We start from the raw sequence: 23,323 nt of genomic DNA, 5'->3' as shown, positions 1-23,323 counted from the left end.
ACCAGAGGAGGCGCTAGTGCAGCGACCAGGACACACACCCACATCCGGCTTCCCACCCGCAGACACGGCCAGTCGTGTCTGTAGGGACGCCCGACCAAGCCGGAGGTAACACGGGGATTCGAACGGCCGAGCCCCGTGTTGGTAGGCAACGGAATACACCGCCACGCCACCCAGACGCCCCATGTCCCCATTTTAGCCATTACGTCTATGCTACAAACGGTCAACAAAACTGACAATCCACTGAGAATACAACCGAGACAAATCAGAAAACCTGTAATGTTCATTTAATCGCCGTCATCAGACAACTCTTCAATCAGAACACACACGAAATAACCAAACTCTGTAAAAGGGAAAACGTTTTATTCACCTCTTCAGACTCAAAACCACAGCTCAAATCATCATTTAATACAAAAATAATAGGTTTAGCATTCTTTCCACAGATCACCATCTACTGGCGCCATGTTTACGAAAGAAACCAAATAAAACATAAAAATAAAGACGTTTTTACCAACCACTTTTCACACACACACAAAAAAACATTCACATATTTCATCTGACCACAGGAGAGTGCCTCTCCTCCCCCAGCTCTCTCTCTCTCACCAGCTGTTGATAACTTAAAGATGTCAATCATGTGACAGTCTAAGCAGTTTCCTCCTTGCTCCACAGCTGTCACTCACTGATCTCTCTGCCAATAGCACAGCTGGATTTAGGGAGGGGGTGGGGGGAGCGTGACGTCATCAGTTAGGCTGTGCGGGATTGGTTGGTCGGCTTAAACTGTGTGAGATGTGATTGGGGGGAAGGAAGGATGGAGGTGTCATCTTCAAGTGCCACAATACCAAAAACCATACATACGTATATGAAGCTCTAGTTCACTGAGTGGGATCAGCTGGATATCAAAGAATAGAAGTCATACTGGTTCAGATGTTAAGGTTTTTATTTTCTTAAATCACATATATATTTCTTGGCTGACCTTCGACTAGAGACAAGGGAAAACAGTAAAACCCACAACAGCTGTGAAAACATCAGGAATGCGTTACGCAGATGTGGGCATGTCGCTGTTTGGTGCATGTGTGTCTGCCAGAGCATCAGCGTAGTTGTTTTTCTTTTTCAAAATAGATTATGGTTAACATGCTTCGTTCAGGATCTATCTGAATAAGTGTGTGTGTGTGTGTATTTATATGGTTTACATGTATGTCTCTGTAGGCTCTTGTCTCCTTGTATAGAGACAAGTGGATGCAGGGCTTTCAATGTTAAGAGTCCAAAGCAGACCTCACACTCCGCCTTCAAATTCTGTGCCTGTACTAGTTGTGATCATTTTGACTCTTCCATGATGACAGCATGCCTTCAAGTGTGTGCGTGCGTGTGTGTGTGTGTGTGTGTGTGTGTGTGTGTGTGTGTGTGTGTGTGTCTTGATACTGTATCTGAATGTGTCTATCTGTAGGCCCTGCCGTGCCGGGGGTACGGCGAGATGATTGCGTCCACGCTACCTTCGCTGTCCGAGCTGCTTTCAGAGTCGCTGCTGCCGGAGTAAGCCCCGAGCCCTGGCAAGACACCGACGCACACAGCCGCGGACGGGAGGTGTAACACACCCTGGCCAGAGTTCACCGAGGCCGGGGTGCCCTTTGCAGTCAGGCTGTGACACGCCTGCTGTTCCTCAACTCCTCCTGCGGCTCCTTCTCCATCCCCTCCTCCCTCCTGCACTGAACAGGAAAATAAAAAGATTACAAAGCGCGGGCGTAGGTCATAACAACGCCGACATAGTCAATGTTAGCATTGTTGTGACCTGCATCTGCTACTGATAGCACAAACATAAAAAAGAAAAAAAAATATGCCAAATCAAAAGCTATAAAACTACAAAATTATGGTCTTTAATCGGGCTATTTTCTTTTTCTTACAGAACCGTTGTCAAAATCATTTGAGGCTTTCAAAAAAAAATGTATTTGCAAAATGTGCATGATTGTTTAAATCTGCATAACATATATCCCTGGTATAATAAAGACAACCGCTTTAAGAAGGGGGTGATGGCGTTGTATTTCCTCTTTACTTGCTCGCAGCTTAATTGACTGATCGCTCACATAACTGAACTCTGAACTTCAGAGCTTCCATCTGAACTTCATAACTTCACTCTGAACTTCAGAACTTCCCTCTGAACTTCATAACTTCACTCTGAACTTCATAACTTCCCTCTGAACTTCATAACTTCACTCTGAACTTCAGAACTTCCCTCTGAACTTCATAAGTGAACTCTGAACTTCATAACTTAACTGAATTTCGTAACTGAACTCTGAATTTCATAATAACTTAACTCTGAACTTCATAACTTAACTCCGAACTTCAGAACTGAACTCTGAACTTCATAATAACTTAACTCTGAACTTCATAACTTCACTCTGAACTTCTTCCGTGTGCCCACAGTTGAAGTGTTAGTATAACAGTAATATGAGCGATCAGTTAATTAAGCTGTGAGCACTGAGTCAGTCTGGGCCTGTTCCTTTGCGGTAAGCCTAAGCCTATCTTTTGACCATTTCTGGAAATATTAGAAAGGGTGAATATCTGAATTTCTTTTTTTTTTGATTTCCCCTTTTTCTCACCAATTGTACCCATCCAATTACGCCACCCTTCTGAGCCATCCTGGTTGCTGCTCCACCCCCTCTGCCGATCCGGGGAGGGCTGCAGACTACCACATGCCTCCTCCGATACATGTGGAGTTGCCAGCCACTTCTTTTCACCTGACAGTGAGGAGTTTCGCCAGGGGGATGTAGCGCATAGGAGGATCACGCTATTCCCCCGTTCCCCCTCCCCCCCGAACAGGTGCCGCCGACTGACTAGAGGAGGTGCTAGTGCAGCGACCAGGACACATACCCACATCCGTCTTCCCACCCGCAGACAGGGCCAATTGTGTCTGTAGGGATGACCGACCAAGCTGGAGGTAACACGGGGATTCGAACCACCGATCCCTGTGAATTTCTTTTCAGCTCAAAGAACAAATCTTTCCCTCTCAGCCGCAGGCAGTAGCCCACCTTTGTGTCCATCTCTGTTTTCTGTTGTTGAGGTCGCTGATATGTCTACCTTCTGTTTTTTACTGCTGTCTGATGACTGTGATGAGCTGAAGGAGAGAATCACAAAAGACAACATCAACCTTTGGCCATTAGGCTCACCAAATTAATAAGGTTAGATTAATTTAGATATTATATTAACCATTTGCTGTAAACCTGACTGGAACTGGCCCTTCCAAGTTTTCTTCTGCCAACTTTTGTTCGGCAGCCTAAATGTAATTTCATTTGACTATTCTAATGTCAACCTTCAACTGTTTGACCAAAAATTTTAAGTGCTTCCCATTCAAACAAGCTTCAGGTTTTTGATTACATTTGAACAGTCTAAATGTAATTTCTTTTCACTATTTAAATGAAAACTCTGTGCTTGACCAAGCACTCTGCAATGCTCCCTTGCCAAACACTTCCAAGTTTGTATGCAAGACTGTTTGTGTGCGAGTACCTGCATCATAGGGCCTACAGAAGGCAAGTCTGGGACCGGTTTATGTGGGAGGGGACAGCATAGTAAAATAATGATGTATTTCACTGCCCACTTGAACACCGGCTTTCTATGAAGTGATTTAAAAGATTATATTGATTCTAGTTGCCCTAAATTCCTCAGACAAGTTGATCAAGAGCCTACACAGTAAAAACCTCCATTTGTACACTCTCAGAGTTAAATTAACACTCAGGAAGTTAAATTAACACTCAGGATTTTACTGTGTAGGTGTCCTGGTGGCAAAAAAAACCCAATTCACCTTTAGTCTTACACACTCGTTTTGATTATCCATCCATCCATTATCCAAACCGCTTATCCTGCTCTCAGGGTCGCGGGGATGCTGGAGCCTATCCCAGCAGTCATTGGGTGGCAGGCGGGGAGACACTCTGGACAGGCCATCAGGCCATCACACAGGGCTCACACACACACACACACACACACACACACACACACACTCATACCTAGGGCCAATTTAGTATGGCCGAGTCCCCTGACCTACATGTCTTTGGACTGTGGGAGGAAACCGGAGCACCCCGAGGAAACCCACACAGACACTTGGAGAATGTTCAAACTCCACAGAGGACAACCTGGGACGACCTCCAAGGTTGGACATCCCCAGGGCTCGAACCCAGGACGTTCTTGCTCTGAGGCGACCACGCTAACCATTGCGCCACCGTGCCGCCAGCGTTTTGATTAGTTTAGTATAAATTACACAACTACCACTAACTTTAACTGGATGGGTCACCCAAATTTAATCAATATACAAGAAACAGGTGTGTGCATGTGGCATTGCACTCTTTGCGTACCTGCGTCTCTTAACAGCTCCTGCTAGTAGATGAGCCTGAGACAGGTGGCTGGTCCTTTGTTCCGCCCCTAAGGGTTTGGGCCCGGCCTTCTTTTCAGGTTCTCGCCTGCTCTCGCTGGTTGCTCGCTTCACTAGAGCGCTGTACCAGCAGCGGGTTAAGGAGACCAAACAGTGGAACACATACAGGGTCATGGGGCAGGTTTGTGTGGATGCATAAGTAACATGCATACACACATAGTTCAACAGCATACTGTGAACAGAACTCAGGAAAATTTTAAGAACAGCCTTAAAAACGACAGTAGCTCAATTCTAACCAGCCACGGGGCTGCTCGTCATCAGACCTGAGAAACTCTACAGGCAGGGGTGGCTTGTAACGGAACACAAGTAACGGCAGAATACAGAAATGAAGTATCTCTATTCATCTCGAAACACCTGTATTCAAATGACAGTTACTTTATGAATTATTGAGAATACTCCCCCCCCCCTTTTTTTTTCTCTCCCCAACTGTACCTGGCTAATTACCCTACTCTTCCCGAGTCGTCCCGGTCGCTGCTCCACCCCCTCTGCCAATCCGGGGAGGGCTGCAGACTACCACATGCCTCCAAGCCTCCTCCGATACATGTGGAGTCGCCAGCCACTTCTTTTCACCTGACAGTGAGGGGTTTCATCAGGGGGACATAGCGCGTGGGAGGATCACGCTATTCCCCCCAGTCCCCCCTCCCCCCGAGCAGGCACCCCGACCGACCAGAGGAGGCGCTAGTACAGCGACCAGGACACATACCCACATCCGGCTTCCCACTCGCAGACACGGCCAGTTGTGTCTGTAGGGATGCCTGACCAAGCCGGAGGTAACACAGGGATTCGAACCGGCGATCCCCGTGTTGGTAGGCAACGGAATAGATCGCTATGCTACCTGGATGCCTCAGGAGAAAGAATACTGTTAAAATAATTCCCTCCTAAGCTGCATCAGCATTAAAGGAGGGAAATGTGATAACTGAAAATGGAAGGAAACTGTCTATTAAAAGGCAACACATTTACTCACTGCCTCTGAGTTTCTGTAGTGTGCTTGTGTGTGTGTGTGCGCGCGCATGCGCGCACGCAGTTCCAGGGTGTAAATTTGCACTTCTCTGTCATAGCCTACTTCTCATTCACGCAACATAATAATAACAGCAAAAGTGAGGTGAGGTCATCTGAAGAGCCCCTCGCAGTGATTGATGCCGCCAACCATGCCCCCAATTAAAAGTAATCGTACCATCTTTTAAAAACTACAAACTATTTTCGAAACAGCACATGCATATTGCCCCCTGCATGCGTGCACCTCACATCAGTAGAGTGCAGCAGTAACTGGCAGATGGTCAGTGCATATTGAGATGATAGCATGCAGATAGATACCAGTAACACCAAAGCATAAACAATGTGACATTAAAAAAAAAATTCCTACTACAGTACTAATGTTTTATGTGCCTTTTGTAGGTACATTCTAAATGTAATCCGAGTAAGTGACTCTTTTTTTGCATTGTAACTGAAAACAATACTGATTACATTTAGGCCAGTGTATTTTGTATTCAGGCACTAAATACTTTTTCAAAGCATTCTACCCAACACTGTCTCAAGTGGGCGTCCGGGTGGCGTGGCGGTCTATTCCATTACCTACCAACACGGTGATCACCGGCTCGAATCCCCGTGTTACCTCCGGCTTGGTTGGGCATCCCTAGACACAATTGGCCGTGTCTGCAGGTAGGAAGCCAGATGTGGGTATGTGTCCTGGTTGCTGCACTAGCGCCTCCTCTGGTCGGTTAGGGCGCCTGTTCGGGGGGGGGGGGATTCGGGGGAATAGCGTGATCCTCCCATGCGCTACATCCCCCTGGCGCAACTCCTCACTGTCAGGTGGAAAGAAGCGGCTGGCGACTCCACATGTATCTGAGGAGGCATGTGGTAGTCTGCAGCCCTCCCCGGATCGGCAGAGGGGGTGGAGCAACGACTGGGACGGCTCGGAAGAGTGGGGTAATTGGCTGGATGCAACTGGGGGGGGGGGGAAGAGGGGGAAAATTCCACAAAAAAAAAACAAAAACAAAAAAAACCACCATCTCAAGTAATGTTTTCTAACCCTTTTATGGGAAACTACTATGGAGACTGCCTACAGCAATCTCCTGAAAAAGTGACATAGTTTAGAAAAATGAGGGACAGTAGCAGAGAGCAAGAGACTGTAAGAGCAAAAGAGTGAGAAAGAAAAATACTGTAGTCCAATTTGTATGAAAGAGGGAAAAGGGACTTGAAAGGCAGTCCAGGAGACGTGACATAGTACAGACATAAAAATAATAGAAAATAGACAGAAAAACCAAGACTACGTGAGTAGAAACAGCTCATGAACAGTATAAAATGTGTAAGAATGTCTCCAAATGAGTTTCCACTGTGCTGTATTTTTTGTTTGCACGTTCCATGTGGTAAATGAATGCTTCAATCCATCACCGCAGCTACCAGCCTACGATACAGTTTCCACGACAACCCATTCTGTTCTCCATCTGCAGTCAAACCTGTCTGCCAGCAAAAACAATGACGTAAAGAGAGACTGTGAGAGGGGTAAAAAAAAAAACAGTGAATACAGGTACGAGCAAATAATAGTCAAGAGGGATAAACAAGAGGAATGTTAAATACACTGGGGACGGGTAAGTTCTGTTGTGTTTAGACCGGTGACTTGTTGGGCCTTCTGCACAACTGTTAGAAATGTAGTCCATCTTGCACCACAGACATGATGCACAAGCCACAGAGATACTGCAGGGCTGAAGAAACCACAGGCTTCCTAGAAGGCACTGCAGGTGCACTTTAGTATCTGCACACCTTGAAGGTTCATGGGAAATTACTCCGTTTAAGGGCTCAATAGCTCAAAGTTGTATCTTGCTACCAGTAACTAAATTTAGTTTTTAAATCTGAATCTATTTCAAAATTTAAATCCATGCAGTATCACGCTACAACCTAAGGGGTTTAATAGTGCATTTGAAACACACAAGCCCTTCCTGCATCTTCACAAATTCCACCTTTTAATGACTCTGCATGAAAGGTGGACTGAATTGTCTCAAACGTACCATTAAAAATCCAAGCTGAATTCCAACCTATCACTCCACCTAATTTCCGCTATGTCCATGTTTTGTATTAGAAAATATATTTACGGCCGTCCAGGTAGCGTGGCAGTCTATTCTGTTGCCTACCAACATGGGGATCGCCTGTTTGAATCCCTGTGTTACCTCCGGCTTGGTCGGGCGTCCCTACAGACACAATTAGCCGTGTCCTGGTTGCTGCACTAGCTCCTCCTCTGGTAGGTCGGGGCACCTGTTCTTGGGGGGAGGGGGAACTGGGGGAACAGCATGATCCTCCCACACGCTACGTCCCCCTGGTGAAACTCCTCACTGTCAGGTGAAAAGAAGCGGCTGGCGACTCCACATGTATCAGAGGAGGCATATGGTAGTCTGCAGCCCTACCCGGATCGGCAGAGGGGGTGGAGCAGTGATCAGTCTATTAAGCTGCAAGCAAGTTAAGAGGAACAATGCCATGACCAGGGCAACTCGGAATAGTGGGGTAATTGGCCGGATACAATTGGGGGAGAAAGGGAGAGAGAGAAAAAATATATATATATTTACAACGTTTCAATTTATAAATTGCTTTAGGAGATACTTCTTCATTTTTCTTTTGGGAAAGTTTTAGAAACACGATTATGGCAAAGATCAGGTATAGGATGATAAGTAAGTTCAGAGGGAAAAATTGAGAGTTAATGTTAAAATATTTAGAAGTTACACAATATATTCTTTAAAAATTAATTTATTTTTGTGTAACGTGGAAACTAATTACTAGAGATGCACTGATCCACTTTTCTTCACTTCCAATCCTATTCTGATATCTGAATTTGGATATCTGCCGATACCGATATCAGAGCTCTTTTTTCTTGACTATTATTATTATTATTATTATCATCATCATCATCCATTCCATTATCCATGCTGCTTATCCCAATTAGGGTCGCAGGATGCTGGAGCCTATCCCAGCAGTCATTGGGCGGCAGGCGGGGAGACACCCTGGACAGGCCACCAGGCCATCACAGCCCCCCCCCCCCACACACACACACACACGCACAGTCTCACCTAGGGACAATTTAGTATGGCCGATTCACGTTACCTACATGTCTTTGGACTATGGGAGGAAACCGGAGCACCCGGAGGAAACCCAAACAGACACGGGGGGAACATGAAAACTCCACCCAGAGGACCATCATCATCATCATCATCATCAATATTATTATTGCTATTATTGTTGTTGTTGACTAAGTGGTGATCTGTCTGGTGATATACACCCTGTCTAGCCTGGCAGCACTGACCCTGTTCCCTGAAACCTTTACCCATGTGTACTGTCTGATGTTTGACTTTTTTTTAATTCTCCAAGCATCAATTAAATTAAATTGTGACAGTAACCTGGACAAAGTGAATCAAGATTGTGAATATGGTTCTTCACTTGTTCTGCCCAGTGTGAATTCTGTAGTGCAGTTCCAGTCCCCACCCATGTCTGTTTCCTGAAGAAAAATTATATATCTAAATGTTTCTGAGCACAAAAATCAAAAAGTACTGCCCTCTTCTGCCTATCTCCCCCTCCATTAATGTTTAAAGACCCCAAACTTTAAGTCTACACAGGGAAAAGAAAGAGGAAAATCAGAACCCCCCCCCCAAAAAAAAAAATGGGATGGGTAGGAAGAAAACAACACCCTGTGATTCATTACAACTATTTGTTATCACAGAAGGTTGAATCAGTGTGTGCTATCCAGAGGACTGCAACGCTGTGTTTGAGAAATTTAGTTTTGTCAGGAAAATAATCTATTACTTTGACAGACTTGCCCCAAATCCAGCTAAAAAAAACACTTAAGTTCCTCCCAAATTTACAGTTCACCGGTTGGTCGCAGGGAATCGATTACTGTGCCGTCTGAGTCAGAATCATACTCCATTTCATTGTCATCCTCCTTCTCCTGGCTCTTGGTGACAGGCGGGTCCGCTGCTGCCTCCCCCCCATCACTCTGCACCCCCTGCCCAAGCCTGGGCAGGAGGTGCAGCAGGGCCACTAACTCCACTCATACCAAAACCCTCTGATACTGTTACTATGTCATTTATAGCCGTTTTATCTTTCCCCGGATTACTATGGAGTTTAGGAGACTCCAGGTTTACATTTTGTGGGGTTTCACTTGTTTCCCCGTGGCTCTTGGCCTCGTTACTCCCCCCGCCTCCTCGCTACTTCCCTCCGCTTCAGCTGCCTCGTTGGCGGCTTCTGCATCCTCCGCTTCCTACTCTCTATGCGGAAAAGCGAAGCGTTTGTGTTCCATCTCCCTGCAGTCAAAACGCTCCATACTACCTGAACTTACACATATCATTGTGGCTATGGGCTTAAAATTGCATTATTACATATTTATAATTGATAAAAACATCAGCCTATAGAATCTGGATCAGTTGCGGAATGGTGACGTCAGTCCGATATCTGATGAGTGAATTATGTCTCTATCGGCACTCGATACTGATACTGGGTCGGATCGGTCCCAACTATACTAATTACAAGTTTCAGGATTTGTTTCGCTGTATATCTCAGTATAAGATTGCCACCCAGTTCTAGAGGTGATGAAGTGGCTTCCACCTAACACATATTGTGTGCTAAAGTATCATCATGCATACTTGTGCACTGAAGTAGTACAGACCACAGGGGCAAAATATTACTGACATTCTTACTGATCACAGTGACAGCAACAGTATGTTTGTTTAAGAAATGAATAGCCATAGTCAGGGTGTTCTTTGGTGAACTATCTTTTGGCTGTCATGGTCAGTTAACAATCTACAGAAGAGGGACCAAGTGTGAGTTTATCCAGGTAAATTATTCAGGTGCAAAAAAAAACAAAACCTGCCATTACAGGGTATGAAGGAGTGAGGTCTGCACACTCTTAAGCTTCCAATGAACAATTTTATTCCCTTTTTAAGGCAACGTTTCAATCTGTATGATCTTCCTCAAGCAACTCACTCCTTTGTACCCAGTTAAGAATCTACTCCATTTGGATTTGTGTTGAAATTGTTCATGGGATGTTCCTCATATTAACACTGTGGCTATCAGCATTAACTCCATCCTTTTAAGGTCTACTGCATACATTGGAAAAAAATACTCTAAGGGGAAGGGTCATTTTTAAAAAATCCCATTCTGTACCCTCAGAAGCTGTAAAGAAGGGGATGAACAGGGCATCTGGGTAGCATAGCGGTCTACTCCGTTGCCTACCAACACAGGGATTGCTAGTTCGAATCCCTGTGTAACCTCCGGCTTGGTCAGGCGTCTCTACAGACACAATTGGCTGTGTCTGCGGGTGGGAAGCTAGATGTGGGTATGTGTCCTGGTAGCTGCACTAGCGCCTCCTCTGGTCGGTCGGGGCATCTATTCAGGGGGGAGGGAGAACTGGGGGGAATAGCTTTATCCTCCACGCACCATGTCCCCCTGGTGAAACTCCTCACTGTCAGGTGAAAAGAAGCGGCTGGCGACTCCACATGTATCAGAGGAGGCATGTGGTAGTCTGCAGCCCTCCCTGGATCAGCAGAGGGGGTGAAGCAGTGACCGGGACGGCTCGGAAGAGTGGGGTTAGTTGGCGAAGTACAACTGGGAGAAAAAAAAAGGGGTAAAAATCCATTAAAAAAAAAAAGAAAGAAAGAAGGGGAAGAACCGTTTTGCTTCACTAGTAGGGGTTGTATAGGTATCATAACCCTGAGCATTGTAATTCTGCTGGAATACCAAAAACAGAAGTACTGCCAGTAATGGGCATCCGGGTAACGTACAATGTCCTACATTCTACATTCATACATAGAGGGGGTGGAGCAGCAACCAGGACAGCTCGGAAGAGTGGGGTAATTGGCCGAATATAATTGGGGGAGAAACCCCCCCCCCCCCAAAAAAAGAAGTATTGCCTATACTAACAGGGCTAACAATGATTTCACATTCCTTTTCTGCAAACCTGTTGACCTCTTTCAACAGCAGCCTTGCATGACTACAGCTGTGGCTTGGGAAAACTGCCACACACAATTCAAGCAAACCACAGCACACGATGCTGAGACATCTTTAAAGGATATTCTGTATTCCAACAGTTCCTGCTGCTCCTCATCCCTGCGCTGCTTCTCCACAAGGCTCTGTTGCCGGGAGACCTCGTCCAGGAAGTGAGTCTCATCTTCATCCAATCCTTTTACCATGTTCTCTGTTACCAAGGAAACAAACATACTCTGTCAACAAGCCAATAGTGGGGCAGAATAACAGTATTATTTTGGCAACAAAAATAATCGACAAAAAGATCTTGTTTAAACTTCAATAATTTTAAAAAAAATTTAAACAGGGAATGAGCCGACAGAAGAAGAAATTGTGTTTTTTAATTACTATCACTACTAATTATTACACTAATTACTATAATGTTAATATAATATTTTCATGACATTGTGATCTGTAGCGAGAGTAGGGCGCAGGTTGAGAAGAGCCTGGAGAGGTGGAGGTATGCACTGGAGAGAAGAGGAATGAAAGTCAGTAGGAGCAAGACGGAATACCTATGCGTGAATGAGAGGGAGGACAGTGGAATGGTGAGGATGCAAGGAGTGGAGGTGACAAAGGCATTTGAGTTTAAATATTTGGGGTCAACTGTCCAAAGTAACAGAGAGTGCAGTAGAGAGGTGAAAAAGAGAGTGCAGGCAGGGTGGAGTGGGTGGAGAAGTGTGTCAGGAGTGATTTGCGACAGAAGGGTACCAGCAAGAGTTAAAGGGAAAGTTTACAAGATGGTTGTGAGACCAGCTGTTATATGGTTTGGAGACAGTGGCACTGACGAAAAGACGGGAGGCGGAGCTGGAGGTGACAGAGTTGAAGATGCTAAGATTTTCACTGGGAGTAACGAAGAAGGACAGGATTAGGAACGATTATATTAGAGGGACTGCTCAGGTTGGACGGTTTGGAGACAAAGCAAGAGAGGCAAGATTGAGATGGCTTGGACATGTGTGGAGGAGAGATGCTGAGTATATTGGGAGAAGGATGCTGAATATGGAGCTGCCAGGGAAGAGGAGAAGAGGAAGGCCAAAGAGGAGGTTTATGGATGTGGTGAGGGAAGACATGCAGGTGGCTGGTGTGACAGAGGAAGACGCAGAAGACAGGAAGAAATGGAAACGGATGATCCACTGTGGCGACCCCTAAAGGGAGCAGCCAAAAGTAGTAGTAGTAGTAGTAGTTAATATAATATTTTCATATCAAAGTCTCACATTACATACATGTATAGTGTTCATATTTCAAATCATGTGCACTGTTTGTACGACTGCACATACATTGGCTTTACCTAGATTGATTATTATTCATCACACAAATGCTATAATTTTTATAAGAACCTTGATGTATTTGGATATCTTTCCAACTGATCTCTTTTCCAAGCAAGGAAACAGCCAAAAGAAATCTAATATTAGGGTCAGATGTTAATGCTTACAAATCAAACTGTTAATAAATAAATAAAAGGGATTATTCAACAAACAAATGGTCAACAAAATTAATGTGTGATTAAATTTGTGAACATCTTTCCTTAAGATGCCTTGTTTCAGACATGGAACGCCATTTTCTCTAGCGTTAATAGAAGCACAGCCAATTCTTGCAGTTTGTAAAGTTGACAATGAATAGTGTCTACATAGTGGAGCGATAGTACTAATGGAAATGGGAAAAGTAAATGGTTAAAGAGTAACTAAGCATCAGGCTATTTTAGTTGAATTTGTTGACATGTACAGGTTAAAAACCATGCAAAGGTTAAAAACATGGAAGGCTGGTCTTGTAACTCTGTGATGTTAGCATAGCAGGATAAACACAGATGCAGCTAATACCATTAATAATGGCTCTGTTGGATGAACCTGCATTAAAAGTACTACTGACAACTGACAATGTTGATATGGGTGTGCTGGTACACTTAAATCAAACAGATCCATTATTAATGTTATTAGTTGCAGCTATGTTTATCGTGCTATGCTAACATCACAGAGTACCAAGACCAGCCTGCCTGCCATGTTTTCAACCTTAACATGGATTTTTAACCTACAGATGTCAGCAAACTAACTAAAATGGTCTAGGGTTGAGTTACTCTTTAAATGGTTGAACAGACAAATAAGAACATCACAGTACATTAAAACAATTAGCCGTTGCAGTCTGATGTCTATTTTACATGTTTTCTGTTGCATATTGACAATTCCATTATATCCAACATTCACTGTGGAAAATTGGTTCATTTTTTTCCTCATCTCCCCTTAACACCAGCCAGGCTTAGGGAGTAATGGAATACAGTAACAGGCGTTAATGTAATCAGGATACAAACATTTTAAAAAAAATGTAACTATTCCAATACAGTTACAGAAAAAAAAGACAACCAGATTACGATACAATTTTTAAAAATGGGGATTACTTTTCAGGATTAAATTTTAAAAATAATAGAAATGTTCTGCCCACTGCCTCGCAACTGCCACCGTGGGCTATGCGTCGCAAGTTGTGGTCACTCACTCAAGGATGACCTGAGAGGGGACGGCTTGCTCGTCAGTCTTTTGATATATTAACTTTATTCACGTCAAAATTTTTCAGAATGATAATAATCTAACTGAAATGAAAGGAGCCTGTCTGTCCTTCGATCTTCTCCATTCTCTGATTGACTTCATACTTGGCAGGCGCGCCGTGGGTCTGGACGATTTCATGGTTGTTTGTATTGCCACCCTTTCCTTAAATTGTCCTGTATTTTAGAAGGAATTTTTTTTTTTTTTGATGTACTCTATTGATCCCTGTAGGGAAATTATGCTCTGCATTTAGCCCATCCTAGCTGTGTAGCTAGGAGCAGTGGGCAGCTGCCGTGCAGCACTCGAGAACCAACTCCAGTTCTTTTTTCCATTGCCTCGGTCAAGGACACAGACAGGAGTATTAAACCTAACATGCATGTCTTTTTTGATGGTGGGGGAAACCGCAGCGCCCAGAGAAAACCGACCGCAGACACGGGAAGAACATGCAAACTCCACACAGAGGACAACCTGGGATGACCCCCAAGGTTGGACAACCCCGGGGTTCGAACCCAGGACCTGCTTGCTGTGAGGTGACAGCACTAACCACTGTGCCACCCAATGATGCATTCCTTGTTGAACTGATAAGGGGTGTGAGTTGTTTTGTATTCTCCCAACCAGTGAAGGGAGAAAAACACGCAGGCAGTGCCTCCACATTTCTCCCTTCTCCGGTTATCTGAAAACTGTGGTGGTTCACCAGAGCAGTTTCCCCAGGGTACCAGGGGCATATGGCCTAAGTCCTAAAATTGTACATTTATTATTAAATCAAGTAATATAATTTTGCTAAGAAATAAATAAGTATATCGTACATTTGTACAATAGTACATTGTTATGTTCACTGAGTTTATTTTGTGTGCTGCTTTTGTTTGCCAATAAAGCACTTAACATACATTATGTAGCTATATATGTTTTCTAGAGACGTATTACTCTTACTAGGTCAATTAAATATACTGTAGGCTAGGCAACAGCCTACAGTATATTTCCCTTTACATGAACCTTTCAAGCCTGGCATATTCTGAACTAATGCCACACCGTATGTGCAACCATAGTCAGGGAAATTGTTATTTATTGAAAAAAAGCAACTTTTCCATTGAAGTGGGAGTCATGGGGCCAGGGTAGGTGGTTGTGGGAATTGAGATAGGATAGAGTTAAGTATCCCTCATTCTTCTGAGCTAAAGGTGGCAACCCTACTAAAGGGCTGGCTAAATTTGTCTCTGTGGCACCTTCTTTTTACTCTGGCTTGCATGTAGGGTGCTAACAAACCAAATGTGGGACAATGTGGGACACGTATAACCTATATTTTAATTTGGAATCCATGGCCCTATTGCTTGAATGTCTTTTATGATGTTCTTTTTGACAGTTCATAGGGTGGATACCTGATTTATTGATTAAAATAACAATGTGGATACTCTTAATTCATGTAACAGGCCTAAGAAAGGGGGTGGTGTGGGTGCCTTTAATCTATGTATTGAACTAAAACAGCATTGCCTTTTTGCTACAAGTTTTGATATGTAAAAGCTTGGTGTCCTCATTGTCATTTCTAAGGTTACATTGTTTTGTTGTCTTACAAAATATTTCCTTTTGTCTTTTTTTCATATTTGGCAATGAGGTAATCCGGAAGTTACTAAAAGTAACCAGATTACATTACTTTAATAGTGTGATACTGAGAGTAAGTTACTGATTACATTTTTCAACAGGTAATCTGTAATTGTAACGGAATACGTTTGTATAGTAACCCTCCAAACCCTGACAACAGCTTACAAAAACACTGGAGAAGGTACAATACTCAAGGAAAAACTTGTAGGATACTTTCAGTTTCATAGGTTTCAAAATAGCCTGTGGATCATTTCCCTCATCAACAAAATAACTGGACAGTTGTTTTGGGGTGCAGTGATTTTGCTGAGCAGATGATTTCAATGAGTGTGACAATCCCAAAAACTTCTATTCAGACGCATGCATACTAAAAAATATTTTTGTAAATTAACATACAGTATTTCCCGGACCATAAATAGCCATTTTTGGTTTTTTTTACTTGTCTGGTTGGTCCTATGACTTATATTCCAAAGTGATTTACACAATGTAATTTTTCCATCCATCCATCCATTATCCAAACCACATATCCTGCTCTCAGGGTCGCGGGGATGCTGGAGCCTATCCCAGCAGTCGTTTGGCAGCAGGTGGGGAGACACCCTGGACAGGCCGCCAGGCCATCACAAAAAATACTGTACCACCAATGCGACTTATACACAAAAGTGAATCATATTTGTATTTTTCCTCACATTGCATATTTTTTTTGCTGAGTGCAACTTATACTCCGATGCAACTTGTAGTCCAGGAAAAACAGTAGATTGTAGAAATGGTTTCCTTAGGATCAATGCAATGCTTGTTCACCAGAGACAGAAAACTTGAACTCTCAATTGTAGGCACTTGTATGCGTTTGGTTTTTCTAGGTATAGTGTGAATGAAAGTGAGTGCTACAATCTAAAATTCTTGTCATCTTTTCAATTAGGGAAATGAAAATATTTTCAACTAATGCTGCTTTTAACACAGTACAGGGCAAATTGATCGAAATAAAATCCATTGGTAAAAATGTGAGTGCTGAATTAACTGTGCAGTCTTTCAAAGTCAAGAATATGTAGTTGACTCTACTAAAACACAACAAAACAGAAATATAGAGGGATGGCAACAAAAACAAACCCACTGAATTTGAACTGCTCCTCATACTCCTCCTGCTTTTTATCCTTCTGTTCCTGCAGTCGCTCATAGAGAGATCGAGGGTCATACTCCTCTTCTGGAGCCTCTAAGGAGTGTACACACACAAAAAAACAACAACAAAAAAATGTGTAAAACACACATCTATACTGATAAGACACCAAGTGCATAACAAGCCCTATGCCTAATCCTTTCAACATATTTGTTGTTGCAATTCTACATTTCAGGTGTGCGAGTTTGTGTGCGTGTTCTTACCCTCTGGATCATCTGGTTTCCGGACTTTCTCCCATTCTTCTTGTCGCTTCTTCCTCTTTTCATCAAGCTCTGTCTCAGTCACAAACTTCCTATTTAGGTCAACGGCCCCTACCCCTCCTCCTGCCATCCCTAATGAACCCTGACACAAGCATTGTGCATGTAAACAAACAGACACACAAAAACACAAAGACAAGAAGTCATTTATCCTATCCTGCATCAATAAATGGTGTTTTTGTTTTTTTTACCATGCACAATATTGTCTATAGACAAATTTTCCTGATCTTTGAGCTAGGGCTGCGTATTGGCGAGAATCTTGTGATACGATATGTATCACGATACAGGGGTTACGATTCAATATATCGTTATATTGCAATACCATAAGAAAGGCGATATACTGCGATTTCATAGGCCTGTGTTCTTTGTGCTTATGCTACTTCCTGTCTCAGTTTGCGTTGTTGGGTTGCAGTGGAAGAGTCAAATGGCTGAAGATAGATTACAAACAACACTGTTATCTAGCTGTCATGGGGTTACACACAACACAAAATGTTTCTCACGAACCTTTAAATGTAAACAATTAAAAATTGATATAGTGGTTTTGAGGATCAATGCAGTATCACAAAAGATAATATGGCGATGCGCGAGTGTGATATTTTCTTACACCCCTACTTTGAGCTGGGCCTTGAGATAGGTCATGGCTCACTTCTGCTGTACCCCACAATTTAAGGGGTAGAAACACAGTGAGTGTACACAACACTAAAGACAGCTGCCATTTCACTGAAATAGACTGACCAACAGAATCCTGGTGAAAGCCAGGTTTCCATAATTAATTACACCTTTTAAATCCAAGTGCGGGTGAAGGTACAGAGACAGTTTAAAGGAAGAATTTTAAGTTTGAGATAATCTCTTTTAACAGATTATATATCTTGAAACACAAACACACAAAAGAGAGAGAGAGTGAGAGAAGAGAAGAGAAGAGAAGAGAAGAGAAGAGAAGAGAAGAGAAGAGAAGAGAAGAGAAGAGAAGAGAAGAGAAGAGAAGAGAAGAGAGAGAGAGAGAGAGAGAGAGAGAGAGAGAGAGAGAGAGAGAGAGAGAGAGAGAATCTGTAGGCACGGGACAATATTTTGGTATTGTTACACTCTGGTTTACATTTTAGTCTGAATAGTATTGACCAAAAATTGACCAAGCGACGTTTGCTTTGAGAATGTTGATGGAGAAGTATAGAGAAGGTCAGACGGAGTTACACTGTGTCTTTGTGGATTTAGAGAAAGCATAGGGTGCCAAGAGAGGAGGTGTAGTATTGTATGACGAAGTTGGGAGCGGCAGAGAAGTATGTAAGAGTGGTGCAGGATATGTATGAGGGCAGTGTGATAGTGGTGAGGTGTGCAGTCGGAATGATGGACGGGTTCAAGGTGGAGGTGGGATTATGTGAAGGGTTGGCTCTGAGCTCTTTCTTGTTTGCAATGGTGATAGACTGGTTGACGGACGAGATCAGGAAGGAGTCTCCGTGGACTATGATGTTCATGGATGACATTGTGATCTGTAGTGAGAGTAGTGAGCAAGTTGAGGAGAGCCTTGAGAGGTGGAGGTATGCACTGCAGAAATGAGGAATGAAAGTCGGTAGGAGCAAGATGGAATACATATGAACGAGAGGGAGGACAGCAGAATGGTGAGGATGCAAGAAAAGTAATGAGGAGTGCAGAAGAGAGGTGAAGAAGAGTGTCAGGAGTGATTTGCGACAGAAGGGTACCAGCAAGCGTGAAAGGGAAGGTTTACAAGATGGTAGTGAGACCAGCTATGTTGTATGGTTTGGAGATAGTGGCACTGACGACAAGACAGGAGGCGGAGGTGGAGGTGACAGAGTTGAAGAAGGACAGAATTAGGAATGAGTATATTAGAGGGACAACTCAGGTTGGATGGTTTGGAGACAAAGCAAGAGAGGCAAGATTGAGATGGTTTGGACATCTGCAGAAGAGAGACGCTGAGTACACTGGGAGAAGGATGCTAAAGATGGAGCTGCCAGGCAAGAGGAAAAGATGAAGGACAAAGTAGATGTTTATGGATGTGGTCAGGGAGGACATGCAGGTGGCTGGCATGACAGAGGAAGATGCAGAGGACAGGAAGAGATGGAAACAGATGATCCACTGTGGCAACCCCGAACCAGAGAAGCCGAAAGTAGCAGTAGCAGTATTGACCAATCACGTTTGAGTAGGCAATGATTTCTACAGGAAAATCCTTTGGTTGCATGTTGGTTCAGTCTGTGTGGGGAGCAAAAGAGGCGGAATGCACTGGCCAAAATGTTGTTTGGACCATAAACACTGACGAAGAGTATCGATGTTTGTGTATTTTGTGGAGAAATGTTCAACTCACGTCAACTATTTGTGAAACAATCCGGTTGTAGATCTCGTCGCTCAATTCCAACTCCATTCTTGCATCTCAAGCTGCTAATCTGACTGTAAACAATGATGGGCGCTTCGAAAGAGGAAGTCTTTATAGGAAACGGGAGCGAGCAAGCAGCAAGCTACACCAGAAGCCCCGAAATATTGGCCATTGTACCCAGAGCTAAATCGTCGTTAGATGATTTAGCCTTTGGGTTCTGAGATGGGGCATGAGACAACTGATACATGGATTTATGTGGGGGAGATTGAGCATTAAGTAAGGAGGATGGCTTTTGAATAAAACAATATAGTAGGTGCTATACGTGCTAGATTTCATGCCTTACAATATTTTGCGAGAACCTGTAATTGTCGATCACCAAATTGAACTCCAGTTGATGGCGGAATAGTCACTGAAATCAGCTGATTGATGAAAGAGGTAAAAGGAGGGTGGCATGAATTGTGCAGATCAACAGATGAACTACAGGTAGTCAATTTACAGTGCAGTGCAATGTTACTCCTAAGACTCCTAAAATAATTCACAACGTCTTGCACCTTAAAACAAATATATTTATCCTATTCTTGTGCTGAGGCTGTAATGAAGCCACTGAACTAGGGCTGACCTGAACGCTTCGATCGTTTCCATGATAATTGACGGCAAAATCAGTATTCGATTTTTTTTTTTTTACCTAGCCTCCAACTCAGGCTGGAGGCTAGGTAAATCCTATCCAATCCAATCCAATCCTATGCTACGAGGAAAATTTTTTCCAACATAAGTTCCATAAATGACAATGAAATCAGCGTAATGCTGTGCCCAGTCATTAGATCTTAACTCAACACCTATGGCAAGAGATGGAATGACTTGGTCAGAGTAAAATTCCAAAACCAGGTAACACAATACGATTATGTGCAGCAATTCAGTCACCATGGACCAGCAACCTTTCAAAATGTTTCAAAGTCTTGTTAAGTCCATCTCCATACAGTATGAGACTTTTCTAAGGGAAAAAGCAGGTTCAACATAGGTGTTACTACAGTTTTGTACACTCAACATGTATTTTATCCAGCACAGGATTCATGGCAAGAGTGTACTATTGATTAAAAAAACAAATAGGTATGGGTCTGAATTAAAAAACTTTGGATCCACTGCTATAAACTATTTCATTAAGTCACATACTACCTACCTTTACGTATGTGCCAACCAATCAAGATCACAAAAGACTCCGTCATTGACACATCTGTTAAATAAATGCAAAAATAGACAGACTGTAAGCTTTCAGCATTAAAACATTATTGCATCATTTGCAGGGTTCTGAAGTGTAAAAATTGGGGAAACGACAAATTGGTGCTTCTATATGGAAACCAATATGCAGATTACTAGGAGCAATCAGTTACAGGCACTGTTAGGATGGAAAGTTTCACGAGTATAAATAACATGGTTTCTCTATAACCTGGAAGTGCAATGATTCTTACTATCTCAAGGATAACATAATAAAGTCTTGTGCTTATATTGAAATATAATAAAGAAAGTCTTATACTTTATTTTCAAACACTGTGCTTCACTAAGGTAACAGAAAAAGGGTTCCAGGATTTCAGAAAAGTTATCAGATAAGCCAAAAGTGCTGCAAACAGCGCAATACAAGTTTTCCAGGGAATTGTGAATGCATTCCCAGGTGATCAGCACCCATGCTGTGGTTTGTGTTAGTCCCAAACGGGGCTAGGTATCGGACTGTCTGTAGTGAATGGAAATTGACTGTCTGTAGCATATGGAATTTGACTGTCTAGAATGAATGGTATTGGACAGTCTGTCATGAAAATAATAGACCGTCTGTAATGAAAGATAGTGGACGCCTGTAATGAAAGATACTGGACTGTCTGTAGTAAATTGTAATTGAGAGAAGTGAATGGTAATGGACTGTAGTTACAGTTAATGGTTTTGCAGCCTTATCGTCAGCAAAAAAAAGCATACTTCCAACAGCATGGAACCCTCGTTAATTAACGAAAGAAACAAAATGCTCCATTTCGAAAAGAATAGTTCGGGAATCACTGATAAATAAATTGTGTTTTTAACTAAAACGAAGATATTAGCCCAAAATAAGCCTTTATGGAACTCCTGATGCCCGCTGCTGACCGGCTAACGTTAGCTTAGCATATATAGCGAGTAAATTATACTATGTATTATCTTCACTGGTAATAAGTGACCGTGGTTTCACATCGTAAAGGACACACATTCGGGAGCAAATCTATCGCTACCTACGTAAACATACAGTAAGCTAAAACAGAATGAGTATATTTCTCTCTCTATATATATAAATCGAACCTTTGGTTAACTTACGATGTTAGGTTAGCGCGACAGATCCACAATCTCGTGTCACAGTAAATATGGCTCACCTGTTTTTTTCTGTCGCAGCAATGTTAGTTCCGGGATTATTTTCAAATGAGCAAAAAATTAGCCAAAGAAATTACCCAAATCGATGCCCTGTAAATGAATCCAAAATATTTTCTCGCCAATAATTATCCCCTTTCAAATTTCCCGAATGACATTTTTATAGACGAGTTGATATATCATAATATACGTATATTGAAGTCATATATGAATTACCAAATGGGCCCTGGGACCCTGCGCAGGCTCAAGGTGTGGGGTCAGGGTTCAGAGGGCCTCAAAGTTAGAGCCTGTGTGAAATCGCAGTTAATAGCATTTAATTCCTCTCTGCAGAGTTGAAAGACTCAGTCATATGTATGTGTCTTTGTAAATATTAAAGGTAGTTTTAACTGATCTCATGTTTGTGGTTGAGAGAGGTGCATTTTGTTAATGTGCTGTTGGCCCTAAGTGAATGTACCTGTACAGGGGTGGGGAGATCTTTTACACATATATTCCCAGGGGCCCATTGTCCCATCTACTAGTGAAGTGTAATTCAGATGAATAAAAATTTGCCAACCATCAAACATTTTACAACAGTAAACTTAAAAAATAAATAAATACGACACTGTTGAATTACACCCTTACCCAGATATTTATACAAATTTTCCCATACATAGATGCAGATTCATGTGGGGACAGTGGGGGTAATCGCTTCGTTTTATTATTATTACTATTTTCAATCATTTGCAAAATTTCTTTGTTATAAGATAATCATTTCGTTTTGCAGTCTCACTAATGCCAGAGCAAATATACAAAAACAGGGACAAGTCAAGGATTTCATGTGATATTACTTCATATTAAATAATGTAAATTCATAACACTACGGAGCAGGTCCATGAAGTAGATTGTGAGGTATGTTTTTACAGAAAGGGCATAAAACAAACAAAAAACAAAAACAAAGCAAAAAAAACCCCCAAAAAAACAAAAAAGGTAGCCCACCAATGACCTGCAGTCAGGGTAGGCAGGGTAAGGCCCTGTGACAATTTAATAAAAATGACCACACAACAAATTCATAACAACATATCAAAATCTCGCTGTAGTTACAAGTAAGCTGTGTTATAACATATTTTTAATGATATTTTTATGTCCTTAAATTTCTAAGAGCGAAATGCTGTATAGGCACAAGCTCGCCTACTTTTTCAATGGGAAGGGTAAACTCTGTTTTTATTTAGGATTGCCTTTAACTTTGTGAATTTCGGAGTGTACGCATGCGTATTGCGTAGCTTAAGGTGAAACCAACGGACGAGGAAAGGCACTGCTTATGGCGGGAGTGCAAGCCAATCAGAGCCATCAAAGTGCTAAACTGCTACAATGTCATAGATATTAGTGCTATCAATAAAGCAAGCTAGCTCATTTGAATTTGATCAGCTTAGCTACACTTGAGAGTGAAATCAGTAATGTCGACCATTGTATGTCTTCAGAGTTTTAATAAACTGGATCACCAACAAAAATTACTTGTCATCAAGCAAGGCAGGCTTGATGACCAGCTCTCCCTGACCTCCACCAGCGTAAAGGGCAGAAAAGCATCCAATCATTCCAGCCGGAGTGGTACAAATGGAAAGATGTAGCTCCGATGCTACCACCAGCAAGCCGTACTTGCCTCCCTTGTTTGCTGTTTTTCAGAGA

General features: G+C 42.7%; 1 protein-coding gene across 1 annotated transcript; it reads right to left on the bottom strand.

Moving 5' to 3' along the window:
- Positions 1 to 878: 878 nt before the first annotated feature.
- On the bottom strand, positions 879 to 21,644 carry psme3ip1 (proteasome activator subunit 3 interacting protein 1). Its single transcript, XM_056282050.1, has 8 exons — positions 21,611 to 21,644; positions 20,460 to 20,513; positions 16,906 to 17,044; positions 16,640 to 16,738; positions 11,464 to 11,585; positions 4,338 to 4,477; positions 3,021 to 3,106; positions 879 to 1,700 (listed from the first exon to the last, which is right to left on the bottom strand). The coding sequence occupies exons 3-8, from the start codon at positions 17,030 to 17,032 to the stop codon at positions 1,432 to 1,434; spliced, it is 843 nt and encodes a 280-aa protein (XP_056138025.1). The 5' UTR covers positions 17,033 to 17,044; positions 20,460 to 20,513; positions 21,611 to 21,644; the 3' UTR covers positions 879 to 1,431.
- Between the last annotated feature and the right edge of the window lie 1,679 nt (positions 21,645 to 23,323).

The sequence above is a fragment of the Lampris incognitus genome, chromosome 6, assembly GCF_029633865.1.
Source record: "Lampris incognitus isolate fLamInc1 chromosome 6, fLamInc1.hap2, whole genome shotgun sequence".
NCBI lineage: Eukaryota > Metazoa > Chordata > Actinopteri > Lampriformes > Lampridae > Lampris > Lampris incognitus.
The sequence above is the reverse complement of the archived record's forward strand: the minus strand, read 5'-3'. Positions and strand labels throughout refer to the sequence as shown.

Bases quoted from the DNA above. Each gene is read 5' to 3' on its own strand.
- psme3ip1 (XM_056282050.1), bottom strand. From the start codon at position 17,032: ATGGCAGGAGGAGGGGTAGGGGCCGTTGACCTAAATAGGAAGTTTGTG. The intron at 3,107-4,337 runs GTACGCAAAGAG...TCTCTCCTTCAG, and splicing joins GGAGCTGTTAAGAGACGCAG to CTCATCACAGTCATCAGACA. The intron at 1,701-3,020 runs GTGGGCTACTGC...TTTCCTGTTCAG, and splicing joins AAACAGAGATGGACACAAAG to TGCAGGAGGGAGGAGGGGAT.